Source organism: Agelaius phoeniceus, chromosome 8, assembly GCF_051311805.1.
Source record: "Agelaius phoeniceus isolate bAgePho1 chromosome 8, bAgePho1.hap1, whole genome shotgun sequence".
Taxonomy (NCBI): domain Eukaryota; kingdom Metazoa; phylum Chordata; class Aves; order Passeriformes; family Icteridae; genus Agelaius; species Agelaius phoeniceus.
This window is the reverse complement of record NC_135272.1, coordinates 10,014,916-10,040,492: the sequence shown is the minus strand read 5'-3', so window position 1 is coordinate 10,040,492 and position 25,577 is coordinate 10,014,916. Positions and strand designations below refer to the sequence as shown.

The 25,577-nt window shown below is 54.5% G+C and overlaps 1 protein-coding gene across 11 annotated transcripts in view; it reads left to right on the top strand.

Moving 5' to 3' along the window:
* Nucleotides 1–24,797, top strand: part of CACNA1E (calcium voltage-gated channel subunit alpha1 E) — a 158,940-nt gene extending 134,143 nt beyond the window's left edge. For 5 of the 11 annotated variants that reach the window (XM_077181971.1, XM_077181967.1, XM_077181965.1 and 2 more), the window contains 15 exons: nucleotides 545–628; nucleotides 711–836; nucleotides 1,630–1,695; nucleotides 4,014–4,105; nucleotides 4,243–4,408; nucleotides 4,613–4,740; nucleotides 12,182–12,278; nucleotides 14,357–14,462; nucleotides 15,848–15,955; nucleotides 16,449–16,549; nucleotides 16,820–16,926; nucleotides 17,470–17,578; nucleotides 20,450–20,630; nucleotides 20,718–20,908; nucleotides 23,979–24,797. In XM_077181971.1, the coding sequence (XP_077038086.1) occupies nucleotides 545–628; nucleotides 711–836; nucleotides 1,630–1,695; nucleotides 4,014–4,105; nucleotides 4,243–4,408; nucleotides 4,613–4,740; nucleotides 12,182–12,278; nucleotides 14,357–14,462; nucleotides 15,848–15,955; nucleotides 16,449–16,549; nucleotides 16,820–16,926; nucleotides 17,470–17,578; nucleotides 20,450–20,630; nucleotides 20,718–20,908; nucleotides 23,979–24,518 (2,202 nt within the window). In that variant the 3' untranslated portion in view covers nucleotides 24,519–24,797. Of the gene's footprint in view, nucleotides 1–544; nucleotides 629–710; nucleotides 837–1,629; nucleotides 1,696–4,013; nucleotides 4,106–4,242; nucleotides 4,409–4,612; nucleotides 4,741–7,060; nucleotides 7,158–12,181; nucleotides 12,279–14,294; nucleotides 14,463–15,847; nucleotides 15,956–16,448; nucleotides 16,550–16,819; nucleotides 16,927–17,469; nucleotides 17,579–18,954; nucleotides 19,084–20,449; nucleotides 20,631–20,717; nucleotides 20,909–23,978 lie in introns of those variants that run through there. The other 6 variants (XM_077181972.1, XM_077181970.1, XM_077181966.1 and 3 more) reach the window with 3 other exon arrangements.
* Nucleotides 24,798–25,577: the final 780 nt, after the last annotated feature.

Below are 25,577 nucleotides of genomic sequence, written 5' to 3'. Positions count from 1 at the left end.
AGCCTAAAACTCAAGCTATTGTTTCATGTCCTTGCTTGCTGTACTATTGTAACTTTTTCTACTTTCAGACTCTGCAGCTGTAGCTAGTTCTAATTTCTCTGTTCTGTTTCCAAGGCCTGCTTTTACATCTTTCTGAAAATCTTCTTACCTTTACTGTTTCCCACACTGCTGCACAAACAGCAGGGGCTGAGATGTGTCCAGGTGTCTGTGAAGAGGAAGGCAAAGCAGCCTCCTGGCTGTGAGGGTCAATATGCCGAGCTGTTGCAGCCTGACCTAGGCTGTGGCTGCTTTTCCTGCTCCCATTTGCCAGGGTGGTCTGTTGGAAGCATGAATCATCTCCCAGGAAGAGCTGCTTGCTGCAGGCATGCTCAGGTCTGCCAGTGTCTCAGACACAGGACGGTGTTCCAGACTGTTGCTGCATACAAATGGGCTCTGAGGTCTCCACCGCTGCCCATGAGCAGCTTTGGCCTGTGGCCCAGCACCCTTCAGGCCTGCCATCCCTGAGCTCAAATCCACGCTCCTTCTCTCCCTCTTTCTTTTGCAGAATTATTTCCGGGACACCTGGAACATCTTTGACTTCATCACGGTCATCGGCAGCATCACGGAGATCATCCTGACGGACACCAAGGTGAAGCAGGGGCTGGGAACAGCGGGCTGTGGGGTGGTGCTGGGAGCTCCCAGCTCCCTCTGACCCTCTCATCTCCCCCCAGCTGGTGAACACCAGCAGCTTCAACATGAGCTTCCTGAAGCTTTTCCGGGCTGCTCGGCTCATCAAGCTGCTCCGCCAGGGTTACACCATCCGCATCCTGCTCTGGACCTTTGTGCAGTCCTTCAAGGTCAGTCTCATGTGTCATGGCCTCTTCCCAGGTGTCCTGGTTTAGGGCAAATTTGGGAGAAAACCTCGAAAAGGGGGCCCCTTTCCCCTAACCCTAACCCTCCCCAACCGGTTCGGGAAGGATTCCTCAGAGAGAAGTGGAAAGAACCTGTTTATTTAACAGGCACAGCACCCCCAGCACACAGAATGAACAATACCAGGTGACACCACTCTGTCACCGCTCTGACAAAGATGACAAATCCAGAAAGTCTCTCCTGGGACTGGTCACTCTGTTATCAGTCCCTCGGGTGTTGGGACAGCTGCTGCAGCCACAAGGTGCAAACTCTCGGTGTTCCCAGGTCCCAGTCCAGAGCAGGTTCGAGTAGGTCCAAAAAAGGGAAAGGAGAAACAGTCCAGGAAAAATTTGGACTGTTTAGCTAAACTAACTAATGAGTAGAAGCAAGAGCAAGGGTAAAGCAAAAAGCAAAAGCAGCACCATGTACTGCCCTGTCTGTGTCCTGCCAGCCGTGGGGGAGCGGCTAATAGCAAAACCAAAACAAAACATTCACCCTTCAGAGCCAGTCTTGAAGGCACAGAACATAATATCCAACATAAACAGAACACATGAATGGGGATACAAGCATCAGAACATCACCCTAGGACACCAGGCTGCAGGGATGCGGTGCTGCTCCCAAACACAGGCTGTTCCCAAGGCCTTGTAGGAGAGTTGGACCAGCACATCTCACCTGTGTGTGCTGTACTCCTCTGGGGCTGGACCTGTGATAGATGAGGTGACTCATCTGCTTCTCTTGCAGGCACTCCCCTACGTCTGCCTGCTGATTGCCATGCTTTTCTTCATCTACGCCATCATTGGGATGCAGGTGAGACAGACGTGTCCGTGTGTCCCCCTGGCACAGACAGTGACACTGACACGTCCCCAGTGTTGCACACAGGAGCCAGCCTTATGCCTGCCTGTCATTGCTGCTCCCAGACACAGTGCCAGGAGGGTGCTGAGGGTGGAACAGCTTCTCTGGGAGCTGCAGGGCCCTGGGGACACTGCTGTGGCTTGTTCAGTCCAGCCCCACAGCTGCCTTGCCAACTGGTACCTTTGGAGATGTGGCCCTGGGGGCTCAGCTGGGTGCCTGCCATCCATTTGTCCCTGTAGCTGTGCTGCTGTCAGTCTGTTTGGGTGCTCACATTTGGGGCCCTGCCCTGATCTCCCAGCTGCTAGGGAGTCTGCAGAGCAGGGGGAGGCATCAGCTGGTGAATAAGAGGCACGTGAGCCAAACCCTTCAGCTCCACACGTGCTGCAGGGCTGGCTCGCCTCTGCTGTGACTAAATCCCACGCTGGAGATGTGACAAAGCATCCTCTGGGGATGTGGAGCTGCCCTATGAGCTGCCACAGTACCCAGTGCCTCATTTTGGGGTGACAGAGGCCCCTGGCTTGTGCTGCTTGGCAGCTCTGCTGTTTAGGATCTTCCCGTGGCTGATTTTTGCCAGCCTGTCCTACTCACCTGAGCATCAGCTCCAGGTGTTCTCCTAAACAGCCACCATCTGACTCAGCCCCCCTCCCTGCCGGGTGGTAGTATTAGATTTATTTTTTTTAATTTTTTTTTTTTTTAACACCATTGTGAACAAATCCCCAAGCAGTAAAGTCTGTGGGCGTTATTTGAGCAAAATAGCTGGAGGCAGAAAATATTCTACAATTACACATTCCAAAAAACCTGTACAGGGAAAAAATACTCTGCAGTTGGTGTATTTTTAGGTTCAGGGAAAGGGGAATAAATATTTAACAGTAATAACAGCACATATTTCCAATTTGAGGCACTTTACGAATGTCTTACCACAGCTTTGGCTGAGGTTGTTGTTAGATTATTGCCCATAGTTTGATCTTTGGTGCCTCTCCTGGCCCTGGGGATGGTGGGGTCTGTCCCTCCCTCCCTGAGCCCTTCCCCAGCCTGTTTGCAGAGCTGTGCCTGACCCCAGCATCACAGACCATTTCTCCAGCAAGGGAAAAGCTCCTGGGAGTGTCCAGGAGTGTGACCCAGCACCCACCCAGGATGGTGGGACCTTGTCCCTGCTCTTCCAGCGTGGTTGGGGTCACTGGGTGCTGTGTGGTGCTCAGATGGCATCGAGGGATGGATGGATGGATGTGGAATGGTTGGACTCAGCTGATCCCAGGCCCTCCATGCTCCTGTTTCCATGGCAGCTCAGCCTCTCGCAGCCTTTGCCACCCACAGCAAATCCCTGCCAAGGAGAGCAGAGTCTCCTTCCCCCATGGCTGCCTGGCACCAGCTCCTTGGCACGCTGGCTGTGCACCAGCCTGTGGTTGCTGGGGCACTTTTTGTGCAAGCACAGAGTCACAGGATGCTTTGGGTTGGAAGGGACTTGAAAGGCCACCTTGTCCAGCCCCATGGCAGGGACATCTCCAGCTAGATCAGGTTGCTCAGAGCCCTGTCCAACCCATCCTGGAATGTTCTCAAGTGTAGGAGCGATGGTGGGTGGGATGGTTGGGATGGATGGAGAGCAGAGATCTCTGCAGCCAGGTCGTGGAACTTGTGGGTTATTGCAAAGGGCCTGGGTGCAGGGCCCTGCTGGGAGCTGCCAGCCACAGCTCAGAGCAGGCCCCAGAGAAGAGAGGGGGAGAGAGGATGAGAGAGAGAGAGAGAGTAAAAGAGGATAAAAGCATAAGAGGGTAAGAGTGCAAGGTTCCCGTTACAATACCATAAATCTTCTTCTGTGCTGAATATTCTAATTCTCACTAACCAATCTAATACAAGATACAAATCCTATAGCATTTACATACAGCCTATAAGAATCATTACATTACCATACTGTGTTACATTTTAAACCCTAAAAACTCCTCTCTGGGACCCTTCTGCCAAGCTGTAGGGTCTGCTCTGACCCTTGGAGCTGTCTGCAAGCAGAGGGTGTTGTTTCATCAAAAGGGGATCACCTTCAGCTGGCCATGCCATTATTTTCCAGTTGTTCAGTAACTGAGGTATCTCAAAGCTTGCTTTCATTTCAATCTCACTTCTAGTTTCCATATTCTCAAAATCTTTTGCCAGGCAATCATATTTGTAAGGCTTTCCTGTTTCATCTTCCCCAACGCTCAAGGATGGCAATGCGAATGTGCAGCTACTTCCCTGGCTGATGAGCTCTTGCCTGAAGAGCTGAGCCCTTTTTCTCCCTTCTGCAGGTTTTTGGCAACATCAAACTCGATGAGGAAAGCCACATTAACAGGCACAACAACTTCCGCAGCTTCCTGGGCTCCCTCATGCTCCTCTTCAGGTGAGCAGCCGTGGAAAACACTCCTCTGCACGCCAGAGATGTTTAATTTGGGCAGGGCGTGGTGAGGTTTCTCCTGGGGGCACCCTGGCTCAGTCCCGTGCCAGCAGGAGCTGCTGACAGGGCTGTGTTGGGGACAGGAGTGCCACTGGAGAGGCGTGGCAGGAGATCATGCTGTCCTGCCTGGAGGGCAAGGGCTGCGAGCCAGACACCACGGCCACGTCCGGGCAGAACGAGAACGAGCGCTGCGGCACCGACCTAGCCTACGTTTACTTCGTGTCCTTCATCTTCTTCTGCTCCTTCCTGGTGAGTTGCCTTCTCCTCTGAAGGCTCTGGGGATCCCCCTTGTCAGCCATCATGTCATCTTCCATCACCTTCCCACAATCACTCTTTCTTCTCTTCCCTTTCTCTGCTCCCTCTCCCCCACTTTCCCCCCACTCTCTCCCTTCCCTTCTCTGCTCCCTCTCCCCTCACCTTCCTTTCTCTCTGCCTTTTCCCCCTTTGATTTAGATGCTCAACCTGTTTGTGGCAGTCATCATGGACAACTTTGAGTACCTGACACGGGACTCCTCCATCCTGGGCCCTCACCATCTGGATGAGTTTGTCCGGATCTGGGCAGAGTATGACCGAGCAGCGTGGTATGTAGCCAGCTCCTTCTCTCCCAGCCAACCTCTCAGAGCTGGTTTTAAATCAGGGTCTCTGTGTTCTCCTACTGGAACTGTAGTTCTCAGAGATGTCTGGGACAGTCAAGGATGTGCTGCTGTCACCTGTGGTCATTGCAAGGGCAGCAGCTGGTTCTTGTGCTGGTTGGTGGCACAGGCGTCTTGGGTGATGTTCAGTTTGCCATGGGGTGTTCATCCTGAGTGCTGGACGTTCCTGCTCTTCCTCTCCTCCCTGCCCTGCAGGCAGATCCCTCTCAGCCTCCTTTCCTGTCCCCAGCTGGGAGCCTTTGCCCTGAGACTGGCTCCATCCCTTGCTCCCCAGCTCCTGATAAGAGCAGGGCTGAGCGGGGCTTGTTCCCACCATGGGGATCTGCTGGGTTCCTGCCAAACCACCTGCACAGAACCTTGTTTGGGGGATGTTTGGGGAGCTGTGTCCTGTGCTGGCCAGCCCACTCACCCCTCTGAGGTGGGAGGGCTTTGGCTGCTGCACTCCTGCCCTTGCTGATGAGGACCTTGGAGAGCAGGGCTCCTGTTTGGAGGCAGCAGCAGCCTGTTCCATCAGTGGTGGGGGCTCACAGGGCCCATACACACCCTGGCTTGGTAGATTTTGGCTCTGCTCCTCCTGCTGCTGTTGCAGAGGCCTTGCTCTCCACTGCTCCTCCTCCTTGGATGGTCCCAAGCATCCCTGGAGCAATGGGGGACCTGTGGCAGCTCTGGGAATGTATTTGCCTCTCACTCAGCCCCAGCCCCACCAGGGTGTCTTGTGTGGCCCCTTCCAGAGCCCAGGGACTTCCTGGGGCCGTGATCCACCACTGCCAGGGAGCCTGTGCCATCTTAACTCTTGGCTTTGGCACCCCCACACACTCCCTTTGGAGACTCCTTGCCTCCATGTCCTGCCCTCAGGAGACCAGCCCCAGCCAAGGTATTTTTTTTATGCCCAATATCAGCTCCAAGCGGAGACAGGAGAGGAGGTGGAGCAGTGAAACACCCAGCTGCTTGCTGTGGGGTGGCTCTTGGGAAGGGTTTTCTCACACTGGGCACTTGATGGTGGCCCCTGGCCAGTTCATGATGGCCCATGATGGAGCCACTATAGAACAAGCCTGAGCTGTCCTGTCCATGCCATGTGCCCCTCTGATTCCTGAGCAAGCCATGCTTGTAGCCAGTGCTTAGGGGACACAGGAGACAGTTTTGGCAGCCCTGGCCCCTGTGCCAGGCCAGGAACGGGTGAGTACATCCCAACAGCTCCCAGCGCATCCCAACAGCACACGGAGCTCTCCTGGGGACAACATCCAGCACCAGGGGGGAGCAGGGATGGGGTTTGAGGTCTGGTTGGTTCTTCACCTCTGGCCAGCAATGGAGAGGGGATGGGAGAGGATGAGGAGAAAGAAACCAGAGGCAAAGGCGCCTGGGGGTCGGACGGTGACGCCGCTCTTTGCCTCCCCGCCTGGTTTCCCTCCCAGCTTGTCCAAGGATGCCCGGGAGGCTGCAGCAGCTGCACCTCAGCACTTCCACCCCACGCTTCCCCAAGGGCTCTGGGCTGGAGCAGAGTGGGGAGCTCAGCATCCTGCACCCCCTCCTGCCAGCTCTGTGCCTCGGCTGCTTCCTTGTCCCCGCGGTGCCGGAGGATACGGCCATATCCTGGGATGGCTGCATCTGGGCAGATGTGCTTCCCTGGGAGGAAAGGGGGGGTCTGTCTGTGTCTGGGGAGGTTTGCTTCTCATAATGTGCACCCTTGGCAGAGCTGGGCTGCTGGTCAGAGCACAGGAGTGGACTGGAGAGCCACAGCCAGGTGCCACAGCCAGCAGCTGGTCACATTATCCCTCCCTGTCTCAGGTTCCCCAGATCTTGGAGGCACGAGTGGCTCAGCTGCCAACCTCACTGGGACCTCGTGGCTCTCAGAGGGGTGGCTGTGTGAGGACAGGGGCTCTGGTGATGTGATGGGGCACAGCTCCATGGGTTAGAACTCCACCAAGCTGCAGGCTCACCCTGTGTAAAATCCCAGCCCTCTCCCACCAGGCCCAGGGGTCAGGGGCACAACGAGGAGGGGTCACCAACAGAACTGTCCTTCTCCAGAGTGAGAATGGGACAGTGTGAGGAGATAAGAGCCAGCTCTCATGGTGGAAAAGGCAGTAGCTGATGCTCACAGCTTTCTCCTCCTCTCTGGGTCTGACTGAGCCAGAAGGAGAAGAGCTGGGGGTCTTTTCCCTCAGACAGCCCCAGCATCCCCCCGTTAAGCTCTCCACCCTCCCCTCCACCCTCTCAGTGTCCTATTAACCCACCTGTGCTTCCTTTGCAGCGGCAGGATCTCGTATAAGGATATGTACAAATTAGTACGGGTGATCTCGCCTCCTCTGGGCCTAGGAGAGAACTGCCCCTACAGGGTGGCGTGCAAGGTTTGCCTCCCAGTCCTCCGCCACAGCCTGGCCACGGGACACACCATCCACCCTGCTCCCCGCTCCACTGCCACCGCGCCTCCCCAGGGAACCCTGACCTTGCTTTCCTCCGAGTTTAAAGAGGTCCACTGCCTCCCAGAGCCAGCAGCTGTTCCCCTCCAGGGGAGGCATCAGTGGGGCCAGGGGGCTCAGAGCCTCCTGGCGTGGGTTGTGACAAATTGTGCCCCCCGGCAAAGCCCCCCGGCCCCGGTTCCAGCGGCGCAGAGAGCCCCGAGGGGCGCCAGCCCAAATGCCACCGTCCCTGCTCGACTTCTGCAGGCACCTCACGGGGGACAACGAGGGGTTTGGGAGGGTTTTGTTGGGGACTTTGCTGTTGTTTTGGACAGGGAGGGCTGGGGGAGGGCGAGGAGGTGCCCCCTGTCCCTGGGGGATGCTGTGCTGTACCCAACAGCCCTGCCCTCGAGGGTGGCACTTGGCAGGACAAGCAGTCACATCTCTGAGGAGCAGGACTCTTGCTAGTCTTGCACACAGCTCGCTGGATTGGTCTGGGAGATGGTGACACCTCTGGAGCTTGGCAGCTCCTCTCCCTTGAGCTCAGCTCCTGGCTGCTGGCCTGTTGGGATCTTCAGCTGCTCAGAGTGAACTTGAGAAAAGTTCCAAAGTCTCTTTTCTTAGCTCGGCGCTTGAAGGAGTCAGGGCTCTTAATTTCTCAGTCTTAAGGTTGTTTATTTTATCTTATCTATAAAAATTTTTCTCTTGGCTTGCTGAGGTCAGCTCAGCAAGACAGTCCAGGCACTCTGCCTGCCCTTGGGGCAGTGTTATGTCTTTATGCTAAAAACTACGTATACAATGTTTACAATTACTTCCCAATACCTATCACCTACGTTAGACAGTGAGCTTCTATTTTAAACCAATCCAAAAGTGCCAACATCACAGCAGAAGATGGAGGCCAAGAAGAAGAAGGAAAAAGGCTGGACACACCTAGTTCTTTCCATCTTGCCTCTTGAACTTCCATACCAAAAACTCTAAAATCTACTTTTCTACTCTGTGATAACTTCACTAATATTCTACTTAAACTGTTGTGGCCTGCTGATCTTCATACAAGGTTGGTAATTTGCTCCACGGGTCATAATCAAACCCACAGGGGCATTTTGGGCTCTGTGCCAGGGTCTCTGAGCCCCCTGGCAGGGGTCTGGGCTGCTCAGGACAGACAGAGGGATGTCCTGGGTCCTGACACTGGCCCTGAGTCCAGGGCAGCGATTTGGTCTCCTTGTGTCTCTCTGACTTGAAGGGTTTGTTTTTTTTTTAATTTTTATTATGGGGTGACACTTGAGCAAAATCCCACATCTGCTGCGTTTCCTGAAGTGCCATGACACCTTTGTCTGTGCCTGTGGCACAAAAGGATGAATCACAGAGCTTGCTCTTCCTTCTGCATCCCTCACGGATCCTGAGGTGCACGAGGGAGCTCAGACAAGCCCAGCCCTTGCTCTTGCCTCTGCAGAGGAGGAGGGTTCCTTGCTGCAGTGTGGTGCAGCCACCACATCCTTCTGGAAACATCAGGAAGGCTTTCCTTACAGATGCCACCCTGGAACAGCTCTGCCACCCTCCACAGCTGGGTGTAAGGATGGTTTTGCCAGAGGCAAAGCAGCACAAAGAACACAAGGCCCGGATGATTGGTCACCTCATTTAGGAAGATGGATTTGGGAACAGGAGATTTCTTGCAAGAATCTCAGATGGGGTCATCTGTTCCAGGAAGGGCTTCTTGAAGTCTTTCCACTCTTCCCTGCTGCTGCATCCCTGGCAGAAGATGGCTGAGGAAACCTGCTCGGGTCCCTGCAGGCAGGAGACACCTTTGGGAGGGGCGCTGAGCCCTTCTCAACAGGGCTCCACTCTCAGGTGCTGCTCTGCCCAGCTGGATCACCTGGGACTCACAGGGGTACCTGCAGCGCTTCCTTGGAAGAGGGAATCTCAGAGCAATCTGATTTCTGCTGGCTGTGGATGGGCAGAGCAGTGAAGGTGGATAAACTCAGGGAGAGGAGGAAGCAAAGAGTGCTGAGAACAGCTTCTGTTGTCATGTGGGGGAGACATCCCCATCCCCATCTCTACCTTGTGTTACCTCGGTCTCCTCCTCCCTGTGCAGGAGATATTTCAAGAACAGGAGATTTTCAGGAGTTCCTATTGCCCTGGAACAATTCCCAAAAGATGAAAAAAAAAATAAATCCATGTGGATGTTGCATCTTGCCAAGATCCCAAAATGCCAAGTCAGCTTTCAGACACCTTTCAGTTCAGTGAGCCTGCCCTGCCTGCCAGGTGAATGCTCCACAGATTATATCCCTGTGAGGTGAAGATAACTTCACCCCTTCCTGAATCTACTCTCACAGCACTCCTGCTGCTCCCTTCCTAACAGCCTGTGGGGCACAGCACTTATTTCCTAACCACAGCAGGAAGATGTCCTGTCTCCCACATTTCCTCCTCTGCCACTCACAGGCTTCTCTCAGGACCAAGCCATTAATACCTGGTGGTTTTACAGGGTTTACAGAATCACAGAATAATGAATAATTTAATCCCTGGTGGCCACCTTGTGCTGTAGCCATGGGTCACATCTCTGTCCAGACACAGATGGATGGGTCAGATCCCCCATCCTGGGTGTGCACCAGCTCTTGGGAGTCATCCTGATGCCTCAGGTTTGAGCTTTTATATTTTTCAGATTCTGTGCTGCTTTAGTGTGTGGATCTGGGCTTCATATGAGGGGATGGTGAGCTCTGTGCACAGAGCAGGGAGACAAAACAATTCCTGCTCCAGCTGGGGACCAAGGACAAATGATCCAAATCTCAGCCCCAAGAGCACAAACAATGTGGAATGAAGAGAGAAAAACAAGAAGATGGGACTGCATGGGCTGGAGCTGTAACTGGACAATGAACTCCAATGTGCAAATGGAGCAGAACTTATGGAAGTGTGAGATCTCATGACCTGTTGTCCATTTTGTGACCATTTTGGTTCATCTTGGGTGCAGCCCTGGCTGGGCTCTTGTGCTGCCCAAGGTGGATCCATTGAGGCCTTTAATAAATCCCTGCTTTGTTCTTTAGCTCAGTCTCTGTTCCAGCTCAGCCTTCCCAAGGCATCAATCCTGCTCAGATGGATTTCATTCCCTGTGCCTGCCTGTGCTTCACTCCGTGGGGAAGTGGTGTCTGGGCACAGCTGTGCTGCTCAGAAAGCTCCAAGATCTCTGCTCTGAGGAGCAGCAAAGTGTGGAGTTCTCATGGGATCCCTCTTGGTCACTGATGCAAACTCTTCCTTTCCTGGACTCCACTCCTCCTTGGTTGTGTGGAGAATCTCAGTCTGAAAGGCAGGGCCTGTTTTGTGCTGGGTTCCCCAAAATTCCCCCTGCCAGGAAGGATGGCTGGAAGATCACTGTCTTGCTTCCTTTTTTGCACTGAGTTCATGCATGAAAATTGTAATGACCTTACCCTGAGCTGGTGCTCATCCAGCCCTGCCAAGGTGCTGCTTGTGGACTCCTGGATATTTCCTCTTGATCATCCTGCTCATCATTCTCCAGAGCTCTTATCAGCCATCTTTTGGGGTGCCTGCACCCCAAACAGCTCCTGTCACCAGTTCTGTTCACACCTGAAATGTCAGGACTTATCTTGGTAGGAGCCTTTTTGACCAGGAGGCTGCTTCCAAACCCTGAGAAGAGGAGACCTCATCTCCCCTTTCCACAATGCTCTCAGCACATTCTAGGCAAGAAGCCAAGATCCCGTGGGGACCCTTAATTTTTTTGGCAGTGCCCTCTCTCACAGGGCACCCCAGCTGAGATGGGCTCCTGTCTGGCACTGAGGGTTGATGCCTTTGGTGTCACGAGGTGATTTGACCATCCCAAGCCTCGCAGTGGCAGGGTGGGGTCCTGGCACGAGGGGATGAAGAGGTGAGCAAGCCCAGGATCCCTGGGAGATGTGAACGTGCAGAGAGAGGGAGGCACAGCCCAGCTACCCCAGCCTGGCAGAGGGCAGCCTGGGGTGGCCAATTTTTGGTGGCATTCCTTGCTCAGCAATCCCAGGCAGGTCCTTATGGAGCAGAGGAGGGGAGGAGGGAGGGCATCCCACCCTAACTGCTCCCGTGGGGAACCCAAACCAACCCCAATGTTGGAAGGCCCAAACAGCTGCCTCTGCTGAGACTCTTTAAACTCCAACCTGGTGGAACTTGCAGCCGCATGTGGGAGAGAGCCAGGGCGGGAGCATGGCATGCCCAACTTTTTCTCCCGTTTTTTTTGTTCCAGCCGATTCAGCATGCCTTTTTTTGCACTGCTGCATGGTGGGGAAGTGCTCCATCCGCAGAGCCAGACGGAAGCAACTGGGCATCTTCCTGTGACAAGTGACCCTGGCCCACTGCCTTCTATGCAAGATGCTGCCTCCCAATTGCATAGACCCCACCAGCTGGGGATACACAGCCTTTGGCTATGGGTTAGGTGGCCATGCCAAGCAAATACCAGGCACCCCCGCGGGAGGGAAGAGGCTCCGGAGGCCACGGAGCGCCGCGGTGCAAGGCACCCTTTATCTGCAATAACCCATGGCTCGAGTGCCGTGTATCTGATTTATACCACTCGCACACAGCCCTGGAACCTGTGGGACGAGGTGGGGGCTCATGGAGGGCTTTAGGAGAGGGGTTCAGAGCACAGGACTCGTCCCAGGCTGGTAGCGAGACAGGCGCTTGAGGCCAGCAGCAGAGAGGAGAGGGGTGAGTCGCTTTCTGCCAGCATTCCTGGGTCTGTGTGAGCAGTGCTATAAATCCACATCAGGACAGTCTCTCATGTATGATTTGCCTTGATTAACGGGTTTCCTGTTCTTTTCCTGTTTGTCCGTTTGTTTTTTTCTTTTTTTTTTGTTTGTTTATTTTTTTCTTCTCTCCTGTTTTTTCCTGTACTATTTTTCCGTTCGTACGTTTTGTTTTTGTTTTTTTTTTTTTTCCGCTCTCTGGGAATGCCTCCTCTCTCTGCATCTCCCTCCCTCCCCTTCCCCCTCCATGAGCAGTGGCCGAATCCATTACACTGAGATGTATGAAATGCTGACTCTTATGTCACCACCGCTAGGCCTCGGCAAGAGATGTCCTTCCAAAGTGGCCTATAAGGTAGATCAACCCTTCCTTCTCTGGGGGTCAGAGCCCTGCAGGAGCCGGGCCACCTGCGGGAGGTGGGGAGCTGGGGACTTGTTGGGGTGTCCAACGTGTGTTTGGCTCACTGCTGGGGAGCCTGGTGTGCCCACAGGAGCCCTGGCCACGCTGGCTGGTCCCCACGTGTGTGACAGGGACAGCTCGAGGGGAAAAGGAAGGGCAGGATCAGCACTAGTTTGGAACTGGGAGGGCTGCAGGAGGTGAGGTGAGGCCACAGCTAGGAGGGTGAGATGTCCTCAGGAGTTCATGCCAAGGGGCTTGGAACCATCCTGATCCCAGCCAGTGCAGAAGCCCATGGAGATGGGAAGCAGGTGGGCAGTGGGGACAAATCCCAAATCTCATAGGAGCAGGCCTGCTGTGCATGAGGAGCCAGGACCATCAGCAGGGGCTCTCCCTTTCTCTTGCTTGTGCAAGGCAAAGCCAGAGGCCTTCCAAAGGCAGCTCTGAGTTGTCCCAGTGTGCCCACAGGAGCCCTGGCCATGCTGGCTGGTCCCCACGTGTGTCACAGTGACAGCTCGCAGCTCCCAGGGGAAAAGGAGGGGCAGGATCAGCAGGAGTGTGGAAGTGGGAGGGCTGCAGGAGGTGAGGAACAGCCCTGTAGCACAGTTAGGAGAGTGAGATGTCCTCAGGAGTTCATTCCCAGGGGCTTGGAACCATCCTGACCCAAGGGCAGAAGCCCATGGAGATGGGAAGCAGATGGGCAGTGGGGACAAATCCCAAATCTCAAATCCCAAATCTCATAGGAGCAGGCCTGTTGTGTGTAGGAGCCAGGACCATCAGCAGGGGCTGTCCAAGCCCTTTCCCTTGCTTGTGCAAGGCAAAGCCAGGGTCCTTCCAAAGGCAGCTCTGCGTTGTCCCTCCCGCAGTGGTGGCTGTCAGTCAGTCCCAGCTGCGGATCAGGCTCATGGATCAGGAGCATGGGAGGCTGTGGAGGATTGCAGTGGGAGCTGTGTGGCTTTCTGAGGGCAGCAGCTGCCAGGACAAGGCCCAGAGCTACAGGAGGAGCTGTTGTTGAGGAGGAAATTGGGGTTTTTCTTGGCCTTTTAGCAGGGATAGCACCTTTGGGTTCCTGCACACTTCCAAACACGCTTCCACCCTCTCAGGCTCTCACATGTGTGTTCACACAAGCATACATCCACCATCACACTTTCCCAGGGGGAAAAAGGGAGGCTTGAAAGCAGGAAAGGGATGTGAGAAGCTGGGTGAAAAGGAATGGGCAGGGAAGGGCTGACCCAAGGTGTTCACAAAGCAAAATATACTCTCTGGAAAGTGGATCTGGTCACTTCGGTTTGCACCCCGCCTTGCCAGGGTGGGGAAGGAGCATGGCGTGTCTAACCTGCCTTGGTTGCCCTTTTCTCTTTCCTTCTGCACTTTTTCCACCCTCCCCTTTCCCTTCCTTTCCCTTCCCCACCCATGGATAATTTGGAACCCCCCTGCATGTGCTGGCAAACTTCATCTCTGAAAGACGCAAAAAGGGAGTGCCAGGATGTAGCATGCTAGAGGAATATCCAGCCCATCTGAAGTCCCTGAAGGTTAGGGACCCTCCTCTCCCCTGCCCCAGCTGGGAAGGGTTGAGAGCTGGAAAGCCAAACCCCCCGGGAACGGAAACCTGAGCCCGCCTCCCCTCCCGCACATCCCACACGCCCGCATCCCTGATGGATGGGGTGTGTCTTCCCAAAAAAAGTGCCGGGGGCTGCTGTGGCACGTGGGGAGGGGGGCTCAGGGGCCGTTCCTGGGCGCAGGAGGAGCCCTGGAAGGCAGTGAGCCGGTGTCCTGGGGTGGAAGGAGCCGGGGAGGTGGGGGGGCTGGTGGGGTGATCCTCGCCCTTCTTTTTTGGCTGTGCTGTTTTGACACTCCTTGTTGCTTTTTATTTTTTTTTTTAATTTTTTTTTTTTAATTTGGATTCTTTTTTTTTTATTTTTTTATTTCCCCACCCCCCCCCTTTTGTTTAATGTTTAATTTCTTTTCCTCCAGCCTGGTCGATGTGTTTTTCGATATTGTTTTCCGTCCGCTGTTTTCTTCTCTCTCTTGCGCAGAGACTGGTGCTGATGAACATGCCCGTGGCCGAGGACATGACAGTCCACTTCACCTCCACCCTCATGGCCCTCATCCGCACGGCCCTGGACATCAAAATTGCCAAAGGTAAAGCCTGTGCCAGAGAGAGGCACTCTGAAACCCTTTGCAGACTGCTCGTGGTCCTTTTGGTGGAATCTCAGCGTGGGTTTGTGTTGGAAAGAGCCTTAAAGATCATCCTGTTCCACCCCCCTGCCATGGGCAGGGACAGCTCCCACCACCCATCCAGCCTGGCCTTGGACACTTCCAGGGATGGGGCATCCACAGCTTCTCTGGGCATCACCACCTTCTGAATTTCTTCCTAATATCCAAGCTCAGTCTACCCTCACTCAGCTTAAAATCCTTCTTCCTTGTCCTATCACCTCTCAAAAAAGTCCCTTTCTCTTTGGCTGGGCTGAGGACGTCACAGCTAATTTGGGATCCAGAGCCTGGATGCACACAGAAGGGAGCAAGTGCATTGAACAGGCAAAATTCTGCCACTTTCTGTCAAAAAAAAATCTATCTCTTTAGGGAAGAGGTAGAGAATTCTTCATCAGAAGCTGTTTCTAGAGAAAAGAAACAGCTCGATGTCCACTGTGTAGTGGAGGAGAGAGAGAATTCCCCTTCCTCCCCATGTAAAAAGCCAAACCAAGGATGGAAAAGACGTGCTTGGCTTCCTGAGGCTGTGGGGAAAAGAAACCTCTCTGTCTCTCAGGGAAGATAAAATGTTCAGAGCAGGAAAACCTCCTTTGTTGCTGTTACTGGAAAGGCTGTGATTCATCAGATCAAAAACTTCCTGCAGAAACATGGCATTTTCAATAAAACATCCCCTAGGAACAGCTCAGCTGTTGGGAGAAAACCCAACCCAGGGTAAGATGTCATCCAAAGCCCCGTGCTCAGACAACAGGGACGGGTTCAAACCCCTCCAGACAAAGCAGAGATTTGAACCTGGGTGTCCTACAGCTCACCCAAATTGCCCCTGTGCTTGGGTGGCCCTGCTGGGGCACATTGTCAGCTTCTGATGGTCCCAGGACTTCCTAAGCTCAGCAAAGCCCTGGCCAGAGAACTCTGCTCTCTGTGCACAGCCTCACTGAGCATTTCTGGGTTTACCAGGCAGAGATGCTCTTCCACCAGCACATGATCTGCTCACCAGCAAAAGGAAAGTGGGGCAGCAGCAGGTGTGTGTGGGCTGGAGTGGGATGGGAGCTGCAGAGACGGACCCAAGGCAAGCTTGAAGGTGGCAGCTTTGAGTGGGAGGGCAGGGGATGGGGAGATGGAGGCACATATGGAAGGGATGGGAGGAAGGTTTCCCTGTGGGAGCAGGGGACCAGGCTGGCTGATGCAAGGTGGCCCTCCCAGCCCAGAGAGATGGATGCTGAGGTGGAACCTCACTGCAGGATGGGAAAGGGGGGCTGGTTGGACCCTGGTGCTGAGGTTTGATGTGTCTGGGCTGTTTTGGCTCCCTGCTGTTGAAGGTGGTGCAGATTGGCAGCAGTTGGACTCCGAGCTTCAAAAGGAGATCCTGACCATTTGGCCTCACCTCTCCCAGAAGATGCTTGACCTGCTGGTACCGATGCCAAAAAGTGAGTCTGTGTGGGGGCTGTCATTGCTTTCAAACTCCCCTCATCCCCACAGCAGCTTCTTCCCAAAGGGAGGTGGGGACTGGCCAGACCCATCCCCAGCTCAAGGAGAAGTGGGGGAAGGGTTTGTTCTGCCTTGTTCTGTTTGGCTGCTTGGGAGCTCTCTGGAAAAGCACCCGGTTTGCAGGGATCTACTCCTGCCAAAGCCACAGCCTCCTGTGACTGCTCTCTGGGGAGCAGGGTGGGAGGCTGAGCACACCTGATGAGATGATGAGGGTGTGTGCCTTGGTGGCTGAGGGTGATGATGATTTCAAGCCATCTCCATCTATTTTATCCCTATGGGGAGTGTCTGGGTGCTCTGCACTCCTTTTTTAGAGTGGTGAGAAGAGCTTAAGGGTCACCAGGGTATCCCAGAGCAGGGCTCTTCCCAAGATCCACATTGGTGCTTTATTTTACAGCCCAAATGACCCCATTTTGTTCCCTCTCATGCTCCCAGCCTCTGACCTGACTGTTGGGAAAATATATGCAGCCATGATGATCATGGATTACTACAAGCAGAGCAAGGCGAAGAAGCAGAGGCAGCAGCTGGAGGAGCAGGTGAGGCTCAGCCAGGGCAGGACAGGGATGTTCAGATCACCCTCTCTGCTTTCCCACCACCTCCCAGCCCAAACATGCATCCATGGGGTGAAAATAACAGCTCAGGTTGGTGTTGGGGACTACAATGCGTGTCTGTGATCATCCTCAGTCCCTGACAGGGAGCATGAGCATGGTGTCCTCTTTCTCTGAGTGGTGGGAGCTTGGCTGGGGAAGCACTGGATGTTCCCCCACGTTTCCTACAGGCTCAGTTTCTTCCTTTCCCCAATGCAGAAGAATGCCCCCATGTTCCAGCGCATGGAGCCGTCCTCTCTGCCACAGGAGATCATCTCCAACGCCAAGGCTCTGCCGTACCTCCAGCAGGACACCCTCTCAGGCCTGTGAGTGCTGCCCTGCCACTTTCCTGCTCCTGCAGCCCTTCTTTCCTTCTTGGAGCTGGCACTGGGCTGCAGAAAGGGTAAAATTGCTGCTGGGAGCAGGAAGGAATCTCCTGGCACAAAGCTTTTGCAGGATTCCAGGTACCTGGTGTGTGTCAGCACCGCCAGCAGCAGCCGAGGTGGGACAAGGGGATGGCCAGGGGTCTGTGGATGCTACTCCTGCAGGAAGGGTGAAGCTGGACCCCAGGAGCTGTTGAGCAGTGCAGGGTCACTGGGGGATTCCAGCACCCTGGCTGGTGGGAATGAGCTGATAAGGGTTTCTGTCACTGCCCTTGGGATGTCCCACTGCTGCTGCAGGACTCGGGGCCCTGGTGTCCTCTCCTGCCTTGGGGCACCACTTCAGCTCTCCAGGGAACTTAGTGTTTGCTCAAACACGGGGTCTCAGCAGCCTGGGGGGGCAGGCAGGGGGCTCCCCAGCTCTGAGCTGCAGGAGAGGTGGTCCCAGGGTGGTGGGATCACCTGCCTGAAGCTGGGCTGTGTTTGCAGGAGCAGCCGAGGCGGGTTCCCCTCGCTGAGCCCGCTCTCACCACAGGAGATCTTCCAGCTGGCGTGCATGGATCCAGCCCAGGAGCAATTCCAGGAGCACCAGTCTCTGGTAAAGTCATGCACTGCTCCTCTGCAGCCCCAGCATGGATGCTGGTGGGCACGGGGAGGTGTGGGGAGCGAGCACAGCTCAGGGATGGCAGCAGATCCAAAACGGGACAAATATCCCTGGATGTCCTGGCACTGGGGACACAGCCATGCCCGGACCTGCCCTGACCCGTGGGGCCAGGCAGCACAAGTGCTTTTGGGGTGAGAGCCATGACCAATGTCCTGCAGTAAAATATCCTTCTCTCCACAGGCTATTTTTTCCACTGAGCACTCATGTCAGTGGGTTACCCCGTGCTGAGTGATGGTATCTGATGTTTTCGGATTTCGTGTCCATTTTGTTGTCAGTGGTGCTGTCCCCAGTCCCCCCAGCCAAGCTGTCAAACTGTCTCCAGCAGGAGCAGCCCTCCCTGGCCTCCTGTCTGTCTGTGTGTGTATATATATATATCACACATATTTATATATATCACACATCTCTATATATCACACATCTCTCTATGTCTGCGTTCCTGCGCCACCCGGCGCAGTGTGGCACCGCCCTGTGTCCCCAGCCTGTGTCCCCAGGGTCTGCAGCTCTGTGTCACCTGTGTATGACACAGGCAGGTGTCCCCTGCCTCGGCCACCCCAGCCACATGGGGAGGGGGCAGATCAGACTCCCCCTGCCCCCATAAAGTCCCCTCCCAGTGACCCCTCCAGGATCACTCTGTGCCCATCTCCTCGACATCGTGAGGGAACGTGAGCATCCACAGAGTCCCCTAAAATCTAAAATTAACCAAAGCTTTTAAGTGTTATGGGCAGTGTGTGCTTTTTTAACAGGAATGTGGCCAGGAAGATTTGATTTTTTTTTAAATTCCTACCCATTTGTCCCTTTGGAGTTAAACCCTGAGCAGCCAGGGTGCCCCCAGACCCAGGCAGGGTTTCCACTGTCACTGCAGAGGTGCAAGGGTAGCTGGCCATCAGGCAGGCCTGAAGCACCACATCAGGGCTCACCTGGGGACTGTGAACTGGAGGGTATTTTTCAGTGGCAATGTGATGAATTCTACTGGCTTAGACCCTGTTTTTCATAGAATCATCAAATAGTTTGGGTTGGAAGGGACTTTTTAAAGCTTATCTATTTCCAACCCTCCTGCCATGGGCAGGGACATCTTCCACCAGATCAGGTTGCTCAGAGCCCCATCCAACCTGCCCTTGAACACTTCCAGGGAGGGAGAATCCACCACCTCTCTGGGCAACCCGTGCTAGTGTTTTACCACCTGTTTTTGGCCAACCTAAATTCTACCCCTGGCTGAGCAAGCAGGGCTGTCCCCTTGCCAAGAGGGCCAAAGCAGTGTGCTGCCCTGCTCCAAGCCCATCCCAAGAGCTTGGCTGTGTGTTTATTTCCAGGAGCCAGAGGTTAGGGAGTTTCAAAGAGTGCAGCCCTCTAACCGTGGCAGCTACCTTCCCGTGGACACTCAGGACCACGCTGTCTCTGGGAGGGCCTCCTCCATGCCTCGTCTCACTGTGGATCCCCAGGTAAAACCAGGCAAAGCCCCCACAGGTGATCAAAGCCTGCCAGATAAGGCTGGGCCTTCTCTGTGCTGACCCCCGTGGCATTCCCAGCACCCTGACACCGGAGCTTCTCCCCTTCTCTGGGTGCTGCACAAGCAGGAGAGCTGCTGTTGCCCTACAAGGGGGACACTGGCAGCAGAGAGCAGCCTGGGGGATCCATCTCCAGGCTCGTGGGGGAGGTCCAGGATCATGTTGTCCCCCTCCTTTCCTGCAGCCCTGGGCACTGGCTGAGGTCTGAGGAGCCCCAGCCCAGCTGTCAGATGACCACAGGTGATGAAAAGCCTTCTCCGTCCTTTGCCATCGTCCCAACACGTGCTCTGTCTGTCCAGGGGAACCCAGGCCACGTCTCACCTCCTCATCTGTCTGCCTGGTTTCCCTGTTGTTCTGTCCTGTGCTCAGCCTCCCCACAGACACAGATGTTTTTTGGGGTTTGGTGTTTGCTGTGAAGTCTCTGGCTCTGCTGTCTCACCTTGGTGCAGGCACCAAGTCCTGGTGTGGCACTTTGTGGGGGTGTGAAGACAAAGGGAGGCTTTGTCTCGTGGGCTTTCTTGGTCATTCAGCAGCAGAGGAGGTGACCAGAAGGAGGGGATGGGAGCAGGAAAGGTGAGAGGAGATGGAGAACAGCCTGAGGCTGCAGTGGCAGAGAGCTGCTAGAGCTAAGCAAAGGAAGTATGGAAGGAGGTGATGTTTTCCCCATAACATGTGAAAACACAGGGTATAACGAGGGGAGAAGGTAGGAAGGAGAAGCATGGGAGGCAGGAAGAAAAGGAAAGGGAAGATAAAACAACAGCATGAGCGGGGAGATAGGGAATGAGTGCAGGGGAAAGGGCTGGGGATGTGGGAATAAAGGCAGAGTAGGGAGGCGTGTGGAAAAATGGTGGTGGCTGGAAAGATGAACCCAGAGCAGGGGGCACTGGAGGACCCCTCTCTGCCAACAATCTTTTCAAGGATTGCTCCTCTCCACCCTGCTTTCCTAGTGGGGAGGGATGCTGGGGAGGCAGCAATGCTCTGGTGCCCTCTGTGTCCCCACACAGAGCAGGAGGTGCTGCTGCTCTCCCCCAGCCCCTGGGCTTGGCTCTGCCCGTGCAGCACAGCTCCAGCCCTCTGGGGAAGGGCAGCCCATGAGCTCCGAGGCCAAACCCCACATTCCTCCCACCCATGCTTTGTGCAGAGGTTATCTGGGGGGGCTCTTCTCAGGCTGGCTGCCCCCACCCCGAATTTCCCCATCCCACAGCGTGGCCATCCCCGTGCTGGGGGTGAACGGGTCCCTCTTGTCCCCCAGCCCTGCCTGGCGCTAATGCTGTCCCCGGCCGGCCGGGGTTGCTTGCAGGTGGTGACAGACACCAGCTCCATGCGGAGATCCTTCTCCACCATCCGGGACAAGCGGCCCAACAGCTCCTGGCTGGATGAGTTCTCCATGGAGCGCAGCAGTGACAACACCTACAAGTCCCGCCGGCGCAGCTACCACTCCTCGCTCCAGCTGTCCGCCCGGCGCCTCAACGCCGACTCGGGTGAGCCCAAAAAACCCCCAAAAACCCCTCCAGAGCTGAGCTGCCGCAGAGGGGGCGGTGCTGGGGGCTGACGTGGGTGTCCTGCAGGCCACCGGTCCGAGGGGCACCGCTCGGGCAGGGAGCGGGGCCGGTCCAAAGAGCGCAAGCACCTGCTGTCCCCGGACATCTCCCGCTGCAACTCCGAGGAGAGGAGTCCCCAGGCACAGGAGGAGTCACCGGAACGGCGGCGTGAGTCACGGTCACCCAGCGAGGGCAGGTCACAGACACCCAGCAGGCAGGTGGGTGACAGGGATCCATTCCGAAGTGTAAAGGAAAAATGGGAAGATAAGCCCTGGTTCTGGGAGGTCTGAACCATCTCATCTCCTGCTGGTGGCATCTCTGTGTGTCCTGTGCACCCTGCAGAGTATTTGGGGTTGGATCTCTCTCATGCTGCTCCTTTTGCTGCTATGGCATCCGCTCCCTGCCAAAGTCAGGTGTGCCAGCCTGGAGGTGCCAGTGTTTGAGTGAGCCTGAAGCCACCCATGGAGATGCCACCCATGGAGATGCCACCCATGGCAAGCTGTCAGCTCTTCCTAGGGCGGGTTTGGGAGGGCTTTTTGCTTCTGACCACCAAGAGCATGGAATCATGGAGTATCCTGAGTTGGAACAGAGCACGAGGGTCATCGAATCCAACTCAGAATCCCACCATGGGCCTGAGAGCATTGTCTGAAAGTGTCTTGAGCTCTGTCAGTCTTGGTGCTGTGACCACTTCCTTGAGGAGCCTTTTCCAATGCCTGACCACCCTCTGGGTGAAGCACTTTTGCCAGATATCCAACCTAAACCTCCCCTGTCACAGCTTCAAGCTGTCCCCTTGGGTCCTGTCACTGGTCACCAGGGACATCAGTGCCTGCCTGTGTGCTTCTCTTTGTGGGAAGAGTTGCAGACCACAAGGAGCTCGTGGGGCAGGGATGGGGCAGAGTGACCCTTTCAAGACAGAGGCAGCTTCCATGGGTGTTGTGGTGTTGAGGTCCCGAGGACGAGGTGAGAGATGAGAATCTGACTCCATTCTTAGAAGGCTGATATATATTATATTATATTATATTATATTATATTATATTATATTATATTATATTATATTATATTACTATACTAGAGAAAGGGAAAACATACATCAGAAGGCTAAAACAAGAATGCATGATAAAAACCCATGACAGACCAGAAAGTCGGACACAGCTGGACTGGGATTGGTCATTAAGTTAAAACAATTCAAATGCTGGGTAAAGAATTCTCCAAATCACATTCCAAAGAAGCAAAACATGGAGAAGCTGAGGCTTCTCATCTTTGCCAGGAGAAGAAATCCCGGTGAGGGGATTTTTCACAAAGTAAAGGAAATAAAGCTCAGGATGTGGGGAGAGTGTGGTGGTGTTCTCAGGGGTCTCAGGACGAGGGAAGAGATGAGAATCTTGACTCTATGTTTCAGAAGGCTGATTTATTATTTTATGACATATATTATACTAAAAGAAAATTATATATTAGAACTATACCAAAAGAATAGAAGAAAGGATTTCATCAGAAGGCTAGGAAGGAATAGAAAGGAAAGGAATGATAATAAAATCTTGTGACTGACCAGAGAGTCCTAGACAGCCGGACTGTGATTGGCCATTAATTAAAAACAACCACATGAGACCAATCACAGATCCACCTGTTGCGTTCCACAGCATCAGATAATTATTGTTTACATTTCGTTCCTGAAGCCTCTCAGCTTCTCAGGAGACAAGATCCTAATGAGAGGATTTTTCATAAAATATGTCCATGACATGAGAAGGTGTGATGTGGTGTGGTGTGATGTGGTGCGGTGTGGTGTAGTGTGCAGTTGTCACAGACATCTTTTATGAAAAATCCTTTCTTTAGGACTTTACCTCCTGAGAAGCTGAGAGGCCTCAGGAACAAAATGTAAACAATGGTTATCTGCTGCTGTGGAACGCAACAGGTGCATCTGGGATTGGGCTCATGTGGTTGTTTATGGCCAATCACAGCCCAGCTGGCTTGGCCAAAGAGTCCGAGCCACAAGCCTTTTTTATCATTCTTTCTTTTTCTACTCTTAGTCAGCCTTCTGATGAAATCCTTTCTTCTATTCCTTGAGTATAGTTTTAATATAATATACATCATAAAATAATAAATCAAGCCTTCTGTAACATGGAGTCAGATCCTCGTCTCTTCCCTCATCCTCAGACCCCTGTGAACACGGTCACATGCGGCGTGGTTTGGTGTGGTGTGGTTTGGTTTGGTTTGGTGTGGTGTGGTGTGGTTTGGTGTGGTGTGGTTTGGTTTGGTTTGGTTTGGTGTGGTTTGGTATGGTGTGGTGTGGTGTGGTTTGTTGTGGTGTGGTGAGGTGTGGTGCGGTGTGGACTGGCTTCCACCACAAACACCTGAGAAATCCAACAACTTCCCACTCCTTCCCAAACTCCTACACTACCCATACTAGGTCTCATTCTGGCCGCAACCGGAAAATCCACCCAATTCGGCCTCCACCCATGGCTCCCAGCTGCTACAGAGGGACCAACCCCCGTATCCGCCCTACTCCACTCCAGCACAATAGTAGTAGCCGAAATAGTCATAGTCCGGTGTAGTGTGGTGTGTGGTTTGGTGTGCTGTGCTGTGGTTTGGTGTGATGTGCTGTGGTTTGGTGTGGTGGTACTGTGCCAAGAAGAGCTCAGGGGAGGATGAAGGCAGTCACCTTCTCTGGACCCCTCTGAGCTGAGCTTTACCCTGTGTGTCTCACAACACCAAGGACTAAGCCCACATGACCTGTACTAGGGACTGCTTTTATCCTGCCCTTCACTTTGGGCGAGTTTCCCTTTATTTCCCAAATGCTGACAGATCTGCTTTTCACTTCTCTGGCTCATGAAGTGATAAGAAGTTTTTTCAGTGGGAAGTGTGGAGTTCCAGGAGATGGCCCAGCTTTGAGAGCACTTCCCGAGTGTGGTGTGGTGTGGGTTGGTGTGATGTGCTGTGGTTTGGTGTGGTGTAGTGTGGTGTGGTGATGTGTGGTGTGGGTTGGTGTGGTGTAGTGTGGTGTGATGTGTGGAGTGATGGGGTGTGGTTTGGTGTGGTGTGGTGTGGTGATGTGTGGTTTGGTGTGGTGTGGTGTGGTGATGTGTGGTGTGGTGTAGTGTGGTGTGGTGATGTGTGGTGTGGTGTGGTGATATGTGGTTTGGTGTGGTGTAGTGTGGTGTGATGGGGTGTGGTGTGGTTTGGTGTGGTGATGTGTGGTGTGGTGTGGTTTGGTGTGGTGTGATGGCGTGTGGTTTGGTGTGGTTTGGTGCGTGGTGCTGCCTGCATTGCCCATGGTGTCCCGGTGCCTTGCAGGGCATGGGCTCCCTGAGCGAAAGCTCCATCCCCTCCATCTCGGACACCAGCACTCCCCGGCGAGGCCGCCGCCAGCTGCCGCCGGTGCCCCCCAAGCCGCGTCCCCTGCTGTCCTACGCCTCCATGCTGCGGCACGCCGGGGACACCTCTCCCCCGGCCGACGAGAGCGAGGGCGGCTCTCCGCTGCTCTCCTCCAGCCTGGATCCCAGCGCGGCCGGCCCGGCGGAACCTTCCAGCTCTCCGGCGGGCAAGCAGAGCCGGCAGTCCACGCCGCAGCGCTACATCTCGGAGCCCTACCTGGCGCTGCACGACGACTCGCACGCCTCAGACTGCGGTGAGGAGGAGACGCTCACCTTCGAGGCGGCCGTGGCCACCAGCCTGGGCCGCTCCAACACCATCGGCTCGGCGCCGCCGCTGCGGCACGGGTGGCAGATGCCCAACGGGCACTACCGGCGGCGGCGGCGAGGCGCGGCGCAAGGCGTCATGTGCGGGGCCAGCATCGACGTGCTCAGCGACACCGAGGAAGATGACAAGTGCTAGAAGCTGCCCCCTCTGTCCCCCGAGCCTCGAACCCGCGCCCCGACCTCGCCTCGGCTGCCTCCCCGTCCATCCCGCCCTGCCCTTCTCCGATGCATGCTCTTCGCCGCGCCTGGGAATGAAACTGAAAAACCAAAACCAAACGCAGGGGGAAAAACAAAAAACGAAACAAAACAGAGCAAACAAAACAAAACAAAACAAAAAACAAAAAAACCAACCAACCAAACAAAAAAGCCCCCACCCCAAACCGACCGGAAAGGAGAGAAAAAAACCCACAAATCACAACGAAAAAGAAAAGAAAGGGGAAAAAAAAGTCTTTGTGCAAAAAAAAAAAAAATTAAAATCTGTTGAGTTTCAGTTATTATTATCACTTTTTTTTTCTGCACAGAGAAGCATTTGATGGGCAGCAGAGCGGCCTGGCCGGGTTGGAGTGCTGGGGGACAAGGGAGAGCCCCCCCCCGGCCGGAGCCCCGCTCCCTGCCCCGAGGGGATCCCCGGGAAAGCTCATCCCGAGGGATTTTCTGCTCCCTATGGCCGGAGAGTCCCAGCAAAGGGATGCAAGGGACCCACCCCCTTTGCTCTGTCGCTTGGGCTTGTGCTGCTGTGGCTTTGCACTTCCCTCCCCGAGGGTCTCATCCTGCCTGGAAAAGGGGCAGGATGTGACCGTGGGGGCAGGGGATGAGGGGTTGGGATGCACCCAGACAGAGCAGAGGGGGCAGAACTGGTTTGTACTGGGGGTGGGGGGGCTCAGTGCTGCCGGATGTACCCTGTGTCCCACCGACATATATTTATTTATATACTGAGAACTCTAGGTGTGCCTGTGTGTGTATATACGGGGTGTGTGTGTGTATATATATTTATATGCTGTATATATAAAGATATACACATACATAGATTTGTTTTAATCACCTGACAATGCTGGCCAGCCCCTTGGGACTCCTGCACCCTGCTTTGGTGGGGGCAGGACTGAGCCTCCCCGGGGGGCTGCTGTACAGAGCATTGGGAATGTCACCTTGCTCCCTCTCCCAGGTGTTTCCAGCGCTGGGAATTGCATTTTCTCTC